General features: G+C 39.4%; 1 protein-coding gene across 1 annotated transcript in view; it reads right to left on the reverse strand.

Moving 5' to 3' along the window:
- The window catches only part of DDR2 (discoidin domain receptor tyrosine kinase 2), a 137,471-nt gene that overhangs the window by 55,981 nt on the left and 68,551 nt on the right, over window positions 1-12,939 (reverse strand). Inside the window, exon 2 of the mRNA XM_030824042.1 lies at window positions 8,560-8,668. Within this exon, the coding sequence (XP_030679902.1) occupies window positions 8,560-8,641 (82 nt within the window). The 5' untranslated portion in view covers window positions 8,642-8,668. The remainder of the gene's footprint in view (window positions 1-8,559; window positions 8,669-12,939) is intronic.

Genomic DNA, 12,939 nt, shown 5'->3' on the forward strand with positions numbered 1-12,939 from the left:
CCCAGGGAGGATTATTGCTTGTCTAATTTTTAGCATGCACTGGTCCCAGGATTTGTTGAAATGTGATAGCAAAAGGAACGTGCACCCTGGGAAAGACAGCATGGCATAGCATTATGTTAACACCAGGTGAAGACAAGGCCTTTGATCATAAAACATTTGTCACATACTGAGGATCCCAAGATTATATGGTTCCTACTTTTGGTGCCATCCTAACCCCACCTTTGCCCTCATGACCCCTCCATAATCACTATCCTCACTCTTGTTTTTCAATTTATGCCTCTGTGCCTTTTCTTCGGCTCAAAATCTTTCCCTTCCTCATTTTGCCTGGCCTGGCAAATTCTTTCAGCTCCAGCTAACTCTTATACCTTCAGTATCTCAACTAGCATGACACTGGAGATTTGACCTGATTGGGTAAAATGTGAACATATTTATGGATGTATTTATGGAATATGTATGTATATATATATAAAGATATATATATCTATCTATTTTTAAAGACATATATATCTATACATTTATATATAGATATATATGTTCAAGTGTAACATGTAACACGTGAACATATAGATATATCTATATATACATAAATACATACATAAATATACATACATATATAAATATATGTGTATAATATTTATTATAATACTTATATTTTTATCCTATATATTATATTTGTTTCGTATCCTTTTCCTATTTTATATCTGTATCAATCTATGTTTCCTACATACTTATATCGCTATATTATAGGTCTTGATCTTATGGGCTTGAAGCCCCTAGAGTTCTTGTCAGCTTTCAGAACAAAACATGAATAAGCCAATATGTGAAGCAGCAGTGATGCATGGCCCTAATGGCCCCAGTGCCCAGTTTCCACGGTCAGCAGGGTCCCTGTCTCCTTGTCTGCTCCTGCCAACACTGTTGTTCTTCTGTAGACTCTTAGTCTTTCCACATGAGAGCCCTGACAACACTGAGCTCTGCAGGTGGTTGTGAAAACTGAGAGGTCCAGAAAAGGGACTTTGTGTGAAGCTCTTCCTGCAGTCCCATGATCATGCTCCTGGCCCCAAAGTTTAGACCCAAGGAGACTAGGTCTCCCTGGGCCTCTATCCCTACTGACAACAGAAAGAAGTGGAGCTTTGTTTTTTCTTGCATTACTTTTAGCTCCTCTGACTGCCTTGTACAACTAGGAATCTAGGCCTCAGAATGCAAAACAACAGGGAGAAGGCAAAGTTTTAGGGTATGAACTGGGAATTCACCTGGCTACTTTGGATGGAAAGGTGATGATGCAGTAGATGTGTTTGGAACCCTTTTATCCCAAGATATAAAGCCCAGGAATTAGGTGAAGTCTGCCCTCAAAGAAAATGAAATATTTTTACAGTATAGTAATTAAGTTAAATAATTAATTAATTAAATAATTAATTTAAAATATAAAGGACAGTAGAGAATAATGGAAAGACTAATGAAGTCTGCCATTATCACAGCACAATATACAAAATTAAGGAAGAGGACAGAAGTTCTAGCATTTATTAATCACATTCTGTGTGTTTGACGCTATGCTAGGTACTTTACGTATATTCTCTTACTCTTCCTAACAGCCCTTAAGGCAGTGATCAGTGATAAGTGAGAAGACTGCAGTTCAGAGAACCCAAAACTCTGACCATGCTCGTCCAGCGAGTAGGCAAAGGCTGGTTAGGTCTGCTAATAGTCTTTTCAAACATGTTTCCTCCCATCACTTTATCTCTCTAAACCTCAGTTTCCTCATTTGTACAAGATTAGATTAAATCCACCATTCTTAGCCTTTTCTGGAACTGGTCACAGAGTCTTTTGAGCATCTGATAATAGAAAACTTTTTTCCTTCTGCAAATGTACTTTTGTCTTCACACATTAAGTTTGGGATGCAATTTCAGGGGATTCACGGGTCTCTGCAGCCCATTCATGGCTGGTCCATGAATCTGGGTTTCCTCTGCCTTGACATTCCTTGAGTCTCACACTCCACAGGCAGTAGAGCACAGAGGTCAACAGCATGCTTGTGGCTGGGTGTGGTGGCTCATGCCTGTAATCCCAGCACTTTAGGAGGGCAAGGTTAGGAGTTCAAGACCAGTCTGGCCAACATGGCAAAACCCCTTCTCCACAAAAAATATTCAAACTAGTTAGGTGTGGTGGCACATGCCTGTAGTCCCAGCTACTTGGGGAGCTGAGGCAGGAGGATGGCTTGAGCCCAGGAGGTTGAGGCTGCAGTGAGTCATGTTCATGTCACTGCCCTCCAGCCTGGGTGACAGAGCAAGATGCCCTCTCCAAAAACAAACAAAAAAACCCCAAAAAACTCTTAACTGATACATTGTTGGAAATTTGAAAAACGGGATAAAGAAAAAAGAAGAAGTAGAAGAAAAGACTATGCTGGCTGGAGCAGGGTCAAATCCCGGTTCTGCCACTTAGCTTTCTCTGTAACCTCATGTGAGTTACCTAATGCTTCTTGGCCTCACTTTCTCCTCTGTAAAACTGGAATAATAATACTACTATTATATAATAATACTAATACTAATAAGATTATTGTGAAGATTAAATTTGTTGACACCACTTCAAATGGTACTCAGAATATATTAAGTGTTCATTGAATATTCTTTGAGTTTTGCATTCTCTTTTTCCCTATTTGGCACAACTAAGGGGGCTCAAGGGGCAGATGAGTTTCTGTTTTACCCAGAGAAAGACTCTTTTACTGGCAGGAAGGATGCCAAAGTCCACTCTCAGGCATCAGCCTAGACTTAACAAACACACAAGCAAGAAAGAGCCAATCTGGGCAGCTTCTAGCATTGCTCACTTAAGATAAATTCAACCAGAGAGGTCTTTTACCAGCCTTTTATCTTTTTCTCAGGGCCCTGTTCAGGCCGTCTAACACACACTCTCTCCCCCCGCCCCCCCTACACACACACATACACACACATCACAACACTAGTACCTCAGGCCTGGTTTCACAAACCTGAAACTAGCATCACCTTCTCATTAACAGATGAGGCCACATAAACCTTCTCAGCACATCTCTGGGAACACGAATGATGAGAACCCAGGGAAACATAAATGAGTCTCCAATCTGGAAATATGTGTAGGTGAACACATAGCAGCCTTGGTGGAAGACAAGGGAGTGGTGATAAAGGGACAACCTGGTGCAGAAGGGAACCAAAGCATCCTTGGTGCTTCAGTTTCTGGGTGGGGGTAAGTTGGCCCTGCAGGGCTTCTAGCTCCAGCCTTCCTCATTTAGCATAATGAGACTAGGTGTGAGCACTGTATATCCTATTCATCTGACTCCATTCTTTGGCCTCAGGCTGTCCCTCAAACCTCAATTACATCTCACCCCCATAAATGTACATTGGAAGTTGGTTGCAGAAAGGAAGGCATAAGGCTGCACAGATATACATGATATTTAGATAAAGGTCACTTCAGCACATAGCTCCCTGAGGGCCCAGGTAGAAGTCACCTGGGGTTGGGAGACAGGTAGCCCTGGGTCCCTGTCCTAGCTTTACTATTAGCTAAATGTGGAGCATGGGCAAATCACTCACCTGCTTTGACTCCCAGTGTCCTCATCTGTAAAGTGAGGAAGAGTGACTTAGATATTTCTAAGGTCTATTCCAACATGAATAGTCTAGAATTCTAGTTGCCTGACCCTAAGAACTCACTGACATGTGGGATTGATACTTGAAAGAACAAAAACCGCAGTGGTGAACCTAAAATAAATTTGGGGCCAGGAGGCGAAAAGCTCTTCTTCTCCTAATCCCAAACCCTGAATAGCTTTGCCACTCTTTTTCAAAGTGGAAGCATTCTGGATACCAAAGGGGGACTCCCACCCCAGGACTCTGAACTGGTAGTAAGTTGCCTGCTTCCTATGAGGGGAAAGTGTGATATGAAAATGGGAAGTTCCAGCACTGCCCTGCTCCAGCTTTGTACCATGGATCCTAAAGGCCTGGTTTGCCTGCTGAGAAGAAGAGATGTTTCTCCCTTTCCTAAGCACAAATAGTTGTCACAGGCCAAGTCAGGGGAGTGAAAACAAGCACCCCTGTGCATTTTATACACAACAGTCCTCTAATTGGCTGGGTGTGTCCCAGGGCTTTGGACCACTGGGCTAGAATTTCAGGATCATCAGGATACTTCTATTCATCCTCCTACCTGGAAAAACATAAGGTGCCAGTTCCCCACCAACCGTTGAAACAGTGGTTTTATAACCCCTAGGGGAGCCTGACACTGATGTCCACTCAAACAACTACTGCAGCCCAGTATTTTTGTGCATGATTGTGGGGTCTAAAGAGGTCCCTTTCCCATGGAGATACCCTTAGTTCTCCTATCAAGTTTGGCAGTCCCAGCCCAAGTTGGAAATAAGTGAAAACTTGACTCAAGGATCCCACAGGGGAATGGATCTCCTACATAGCCCTGCTGGCTCTCTCACTCATTACCCTCCACCAGGAGCCCCACATGTTCCTCACCCTCCTCTCAGCCATTGCATACGCTGTATCTTCAGCCTGAAATGCTACTTCTTGGCCCCACCTCTAGAGCAAAAGATGCTCTGGAGCAGGGTAGCTTGTAGCACTATGACTCTCCTGCAGGTTAGGCTGGGGCAGGGTTTCTGCACTCACCTGCCACTAAACAGAGTTTTAGGGTTTAAACTTTTTAAGTATTTATCAGTCACTTCCTGTGTGCTTAGCCCCAAAGGCAAGATTCTCCTGAAACTCAGACTTCACATCCCTGAGCCTGGGAAGTGGTAGGGAGTTGGAAACAAGTAGTCTTTCTTGCAAAAAACAGCCATGCAATTTCAGGGGCTATACTTCCAAGCCCAAAGCCCAACAAATCTTCCAGTATGGGCTATAAAGTTCTCGCACCATAAAAATCACAGCAATTTTGTAGCAGAAAGGGTCCCATACATTATCTAATCCAACTTATTCTTACTACAGGTGAAAATATTAAGGAAGTATAAAGAGACACGTAACAACTCCCTCACTGTCACACAATTAATTTATGACCAAGTCAGGATTATAATTAGGGTTGTTACTCAAAAGTAAGCTAAATACTTTTTTCTAAGTTAACTCCAAATAATTCATCAGAACTAATAACATTCCAATCATCTGTTGATTTGTATAAATGATTTTCAGAAATTATTGTGATGATTATTTGTTTGACTTGTATGTCACTAGCTAAATGGTATTTCTGAGCCATGATTTGGGCATAAGAAACTGCCTCAAATTCTTCCAATAACATCTCCCACTGGATTAGCGATGATTAGGTTTCAGTTCCTGGTGCACTGTTGCAGCTGGAAGAGAGCTGAGAACACTGCCCACAGTTCAGGACTATGTATATACACCTTCATGTCAGCATTTCCCACAAAGACTTGCATAGCCTATGCTGCAGGCCCCATTGACAATGCCGCCTTTAACACTGCCATTACTGGAAATGCCACTAACACCATCTGCCTCACTGCCTGCTTTGCCAAAACTCAGATGCTTTAGAACAGTGAGCCAAGAACTCTGCTGCCTTCATGCTTCGGCCAACTATCTCTGTCATACCACCACTACTCTGCAGCCTCCATGGACGACACCTGTGAGACATTTATAATTTCAAATATTAGAGAGTTTTTAAAAACACAAACAAGATTATTTATCCTCTCTTGGTATCTGCTGAGCCCCCAAGATTGATATTTCATATCATAATATCATATTCAATGTTTGTTATCAACTAAATCATGCTAATACTGAAGGCTTATTGACCAATAGTCATTGTAAGATCTTCAACAATGAGCTTCAACTAATTATTATTTTATTTTTATTTTATTGAGTTTAATGCTTAGCTCAGTTACTATTAACCAACCAATATTTTATATCCAATAACCAACTAAAATGTTTCAGTAATTTAATAATTGGTTGCATATTGGATTTGCTTATAACCCAGGTCTCTTGGCTTAAGTTCTATTTGTTATACCATGTGGCCATTCTGTGGGAAAAACCTAACTGGCCAAGAATTTACTCAGTCTTTCGGTGCCTTCAGTTACCTTTCAATACTTTCAGTTATAGTCAGTCTTTCAGTTGACATGAGTAAGGACTCCTGAAGAGTCATCCTTAAATCAACATGCATTTATCATATGCTGACTTTATGCTCAGCAGTGTGCAAGCTATAACATTCTATGAGCCTCAGGATTCATGGTAGACTCTTTATCACTGATAATGAATGAAAATTTCTCATCTGCCTCAAACACTCATATCTGGTTTGACTTGGTAAAATAGAAAGAAATGGCAGAGGGAAGGATTAGTCCTTCAACATGTCCTGTTTTCCTATAAAGGTCTTTGCAAAGCAAGAAGTCTATTTCTTTTTCCCTGTCAAAAAGAGCCAACAAAAATACCTGACACCAGAAATAGAAAAAAAAAATTAAGATGACTATTTGCTGTCTCCAAACAGCCCATTTCCTGCTCTGGGGCCACAGTGTGGACTCTAACACAGAAGATTAGCTCCCCTGGCTAGTCATTTAAATGTCCTCATGGCATGCCAGTCTCCATGACTATGCTTACCACTGAAACATCCCACCACTCCATGCACTCACAGCACTCTTCCTTAGAACTCAGAGCATGAAGAATGTAGTAGGAGGCAATCAAACATCAACAATTGATTGAGAGGAATACAGAACAGAAAAAGGAAAAAATGGTACCCAAGTTAGGATCTGAGATGCAACAGCTGAGCTTATTACGAGAAAGTAACAAGGCACTGGGCTCCTTCAACCAATAATTCTTTGATTTTAAGGATGTTTGATCATATTTCCTATTGAAGGTATAAAGAAAAACCCATGCACGTGGAACTTTTATGAAGGGAGGAGAGCAAGCATTTTCACAAATGTACACTTATGCTATGAAAAGGACAAAATTAAAGCACCCTCAAGAATCGAAATATAGCATGGAACAACTGGAACTCGCATATACTGCTATGGGATGGTACAATGGTAAAGCACTTCAAAAAATTTTTGGTATTATGCAGAATAGTATATCATATGCTACACATATGAAGTTCCACTTCTAAGCGTATACTCAAAGGAACTGAGTACTTATCTCTACCAAAAGTTTTACACAAGAATAATTATAGGAGCTTTGTTCATAATGGGCCCAAACTAGAAATTATTCAAATTCCCATCTACAGTAGATTGGCTAAATAAAATATTCAAACAAAGTAATACACAACAATGAAAATGAATAGTTGACAACTGCATGCAACAGTAGGATGAATTTCATAAACAAAATGTTGAGTGAAAGAAGCCAGACACAAAGAGTATTTATGCATCATCTAATTCCATTTATATAAAGTACAAAAATGGGCAAAACTAATCTATGTTGCTAGAAAGCAGGATAATGGCTACCTTTGGGGGGTGGTGAGAAAAGTTACTGGGAGGGAGCATGAAGAGAGCTTCTGAAGTGCTGGTATAGTTCTGTTTCTTAATCCGGGTACTGTTTATATGTGTTCAGTTTATGAAATTCATAAAATTGAACACTTAAGCTGTATACTTTTCCATGTTCATATTTGTGGCAAAATGAAAAAAAAAATGACTCCAATTCTTCTCCAATACCTGCATCCCAGACTTTTACCATCTAATTGTTTGTGCTCTCCCACTCTGACTCGGGGCTTGGCCACATGAATTGCTTTGGCCAATGAGACTTAGTAAACATGATTTCAGCAGTGGCTTGAAAAATGTTTGAATATTCTGGCTTCTGGTCTTGTTCCTGTGCAATATCCAGGAAAACATATCCAGGTTAGTCTGCAGGAGGATGAAACAGAGCACAGCAAAGTTGCCCCATTCATCAGTGCCATGGCCATCCTAGATGAGCCAATAGCCAGCTGACTCCCAGTTATGCTTGAGTAAATCAACACAGAACAGAGAACAGTCCAAACAAGTCCAGCTAGGAGCCAAATAAATGCTGTTTAAAGACACTGAGCTTTGGGTAGGTTGTTAAGCAGCATTATTGTGTAATAAATAATACAATTATTTACTTCCATTTAAACTTTAAAAATGCATGTAATACAAAATAATCCCACAAATTTGGGCTCAAAAGATTCTCCTAACCTATCTATTTTGAGCATGGCCACACCCTAGAGGAAAGAGAACCTGACTGAGATCCCACAGGACCAGGATCCCAAAAGCATAACAGGACATCCAAGTAAAATCAAAGTCTAAGACAGCCCGAAACAACTGGTAAACCAACCTGAAGAAGTTCTCTAAGACATCTAAAAATTCTGTCCTGTTTTTCTCAGAAGATGCAGAAGCAAATGGTTGCTTCTGCCACCTCCCATTTTTTTAAATGCCCTCTTACTGCACCCTACTCTATATAAGAAAATCTTTTACAATATTCAACAGGTTGTAAGTATTAAAATACATATATATAAAGCATATTCATTTTTCTTCCTATTTTGGTCATATTTCACCATGGACATTTAAAAAGAAAGAGCTTTGTAATCCCTGTTGGGAGCTTTTAGACCCGCCATTGAACATTGATGAGTTTAAACATTCTGCTGGTCTTCTAGTGTATAGCTGAGTAATAGCCATGTTACCTGGATTAACCTGAGCTTTTGCAGAACTCAAGATAGGCAGCAGCAGGAATAGCACCAAGAGCATTCTGGGAATCAGGATCATCTCAGAAGATGGTGTTGGAACTGGAGTCTGCCGCCAACCAATAATGCAAGAAAACAGAAAGAGAAGGAGAGGAAATGAGTGAGGCAGATACTGCCAACATGAATGAATACAATTCTCACAGTTAATTTTGTGTTCCTGCGGTGTTTATTTTTATATATGGGACTTTGAATCATAGACTTTGGGAGTTGAATGGCACATCCAATAATCACCTAATATAATAATTTTCAAACTCTATCAGATTGCACACTCATGAAATTTAAATTAGCAAAACTATAGTCAGACAACAAAGTTTTCCTAAGATAAATACTTACCCAAATGGTGAATAATGGTAAAGTAAAACTTATATTTATCATGTAAACTGATGTTTTCATAATCTTAATATTGATTCCAATATTCAACCAAGAGAATCATTCAATACTTTTAATGTTTGCCTTTCAAAACATATAAGTTCAATATTTATCCCGATTCATTATCTCTGGAGTGATACCTGGGATTCTGTATTTTCAGGTTTCCCCAAAATGATTCATAATATCTTATCTATGATAATAGATTAGATTTGGAGACATCAGTATGAACTTATGTTTAGCTTAATAAGGATACAAATAGTTACATATGGAAATATTTATAGATATGTGTATATGCCTGGGTTAGTACACACACATATGTTCCATCTGCTGAGAAGGCCTAGAGGCAATGACATCCCAGTAGCAATGAGCAAACCTAGTGCTCAGATCTTGATTTCTAATAACATTCTTCAACAAAAGGAGACAGGATTCCTCAGGAAAATAGCTGATTCTGGGAATGGGGCAGAATATAAACAAGATGGACTTGGAGTATCTTTTAGTGCCAGAAATTGAGAAAATGTACACACAAAAAGATGATGGGGTATGTCAAAGGGACACAGTAGCCAACTTAATGAGTTCCCCCCCAAAAAAAGTAGTATTGAGTTATAAACCAAAGAATAAAATAAATATCCATGAGTCCATGCTGCTATAAATTAATGATTGAATAAACAAATGGGGAGAATATGCATATTTCCAATGCAAAAGAATTCCAAATAATTTATGTAGATAATCTGCTCTTAAGGAAATAAACCATTACTATCTCCCTTCCCCAGCTCCTTAAAAGTAAGTTGCACATAGTTACTTTGTCCCAAGAAGTACAGTGTAAAAACGGAGAAAGAAAAAGAGTCACTTTTCAGTGGAGAAATCTGACAAACACTTCCTCAAGACAGATAATCAAGGTTAACATCAATATTGATAAGTCATACTGATAGTATGTGTCCTTGATATGATGTGATGAAAATGACACTTTACCTCTGTGGTCTTCCTCCCAAAAACCTATTATCTCAGTCTACTTATAAAAAAATCACCAGACAAATCTCAATTGAGGGAAATTCTATAAAGTTCCTGATGAGTAATCCTCAAAACTGTCAAGGTCATTAAAAACAAGGAAGTCTGAGAAACTATCACAGCTCAGGGAGCCTAAGGAGACATGATGACTAAGTGTAACGTTATATCCAGACAAAGGACATTAGGGGAAACTGAGGAAATCAGAATAGAGAATGGACTTTAGCTAATAATAATGTATCTGTATCAGTTCATTCATTTTGACAAATGTACTATGTTAATATAGGATGATAATAATAGGGCAAACTGGATGTGGGATATACAAGGATTCCCTGTACTAGCTTCACAATGATTATGTAAATATAAAACTGTTCTAGAAGGCCAGGCACAGTGGCTCATGCCTGTAATCCCAGACCTTTGGAAGGCCGAGGCCGGTGGATCACCTGAGTTCAGGAGTTCGAGACCAGCCTGGCCATCATGGTGAAACCCTGTCTCTGTTAAAAATACAAAAATTAGCCAGGCATAGTGGTGGGTGCCTGTAATCCCAGCTACTTGGGAGGCTAAGGCATGAGAATCATTTGAACCCAGGAGGTGGAGGTTGCAGTGAGCCAAGATTATGCCACTGCACTCCAGCCTGGGCGACAGAGCGAGACAAAAAAAAAAAAAAAAACTGTTCTAGAATACAAAGTTGATTTTTAAAAAATTCCCTCTGAGTAACACTAATAATCAAGCAAGCATTGGATGCACTATTAGAAATAGTATGTGATACAATATTATAAAGAGAGAAGAAATTTCCTTAAGCTGGAGTGATTAAGGAAGGCTTCATGGAGAAATAAATATCTGATCAGGTTCTTGAAGGATGGACAAGACTTTAATAGGCAATAACAGGGATGGAGTAAATAAGAGGATGACATGAGTAAGGCACTTTCTTTTTCAGGAAACAGAAGCTTTCTAAGACAATTTCTAAGCAGTATAATACTGACACACCCAGAGGGGTTAAAAAAAAAAAAAAAGCAATGTACTCAGATGGTTTTGACTGAAGAGGATGGATCCAAAGCAAATAAAACACGGAAGATTTAAATGGCCACATAGTGAGGGGCTGAGTGGTGTGTGATCCACAACTACAAAGAATGATGAGCACAGTTTCATAGCATTGATTTGGATAAGATAAAATACATGTCTCAGTGTTCCTAGCCACTTCCAGCAACAGCAACACTATTTCCATAAATAAGTCCCTAAATAAACATGCCCAGAGAAAGAAACACACAGGTGAATCCTGGAGACATTGGTCTTGGCTATAGTTGAGCACTAACTCATGACCATAATCCAGGATGTCCTTCCAGAGAGACCCGAGCTCTTTGTAAGCAGCCATTCAGTAAGTGCTGAGGCCCAGGACTGACTTGGCTCACAGCCCTCTCCTAGCAGTCTTTTGCAGAAGAGTCCTAGAATTCTCTCTCTCTCCTGTGGCACCTCTCTCACAGGTTACTGGCCGTAACTTCCTCCCCTCCATAACCTTCCCCAATAATTCCTTCTGCAAAGAATGTCTCCCACACCTCATTTCCTTTCTTTCCTTCACCAAAACACATGCTTAATTTAACTCTATTGGATCCTTCACAACATTGTTATAAAATTATCTATTTAATCATTAACTTCAAAATGGCTCATTCTTATATTGCCAAAGTATTACTTTACATCGTGCACAAAGTATGTGCTCAAAAATGGTTTTTAACTGAACTAAGCCAAACCTACTAAGTGTTCAGAAAATGTTGACTAATTTACTTTTTGAAACTGTTGCTGGGCTTCAAGTTGCGATCTCCAAAAGCGGTAATTATTTTTCTGTGTTGCTTAAAATTAGATGACTGTCAGCTAATAAACAGAGCACTGTAAAGCACCTAGAAGTATTATACCTATACCATGTATATCTACTGCAAATCAGAGATGATCTCCTACAATATTCACAGTAACTCAGTGGTTTGTTTTCAACAAGGAAGCTAAGGAGAAAGAGGTTAAAGCTGATCAGGTTACATGACTGATAGGTGACCAAACTCATATGTGAACCTAAGGCTTGTGTTACTTCAAAATCCACATGGGTTTTTGTTGTTGTTGTTGTTGTTGCTGTTGTTCCTTCTTTTGTTTTTGCTCATCATCACACTATACCATCCTTTGATCTGGGCTCCACCTACCTCACCAGAGCTGCCCTTCTCCTCATCCTTTCCACCTCAGTCACACTGGGGTTTCTTTTCTTTTTTCTTCCATTTTCTTTTGCCTAAGGACCTCCGCCAAGAAGTTTCTCTCCTCTCCTTGCCTAGTTCAAATCTCCACTAAATGGTCACTTTCTCAGCAAAATATTCCTTGATCCCCTTGATTGTTACATGCTCTAAAAACATAATGTTTCTATATAGAAATGATCATAGTTTCTCATTATATATTCATTGCTTTGATTGTTTAATTTGTATTCCCCCCCAAAACACACAAGCTCCATGTTCATTTTATTCGTTATTGTAGTCTCAACACCACCAGAGTGCCTGATAAGTATTTGCAGAATGAATTAATGATTGTCTTAAGCCATATATTCAGTGACTACATCTGGTCATTCTAAATTCCATACCCTAAAAGGAAGTATCTCCAAAGCTTATCGTGAGCAGAATCACCCTTTTCTGCACCTTTGAATGAGTCTTTCCAAGGTTTCAATATTTAAACAATGTGACATGTGAACAGAACCCAAAAGTATACATGGAAGCATGTCAAGGAGCTGCTAGGAAAGCCCTTCTCTACCCACTTCTTTAGTTAGTAGTACAAACCCCTTTGACAATTTATTTAAGCCTTAAGAAATAAAAATCAAAATGCAAACACCACTGGTCAAGCCATTGGCCTTCATTCATTCATTCAGCAACTATTTTGTAAATATCAATTAGGTGCTATTACAGGTGATAAGCACATCAGTAAAAA

This window comes from Nomascus leucogenys, chromosome 12 (assembly GCF_006542625.1).
Source record: "Nomascus leucogenys isolate Asia chromosome 12, Asia_NLE_v1, whole genome shotgun sequence".
Lineage (NCBI taxonomy): Eukaryota > Metazoa > Chordata > Mammalia > Primates > Hylobatidae > Nomascus > Nomascus leucogenys.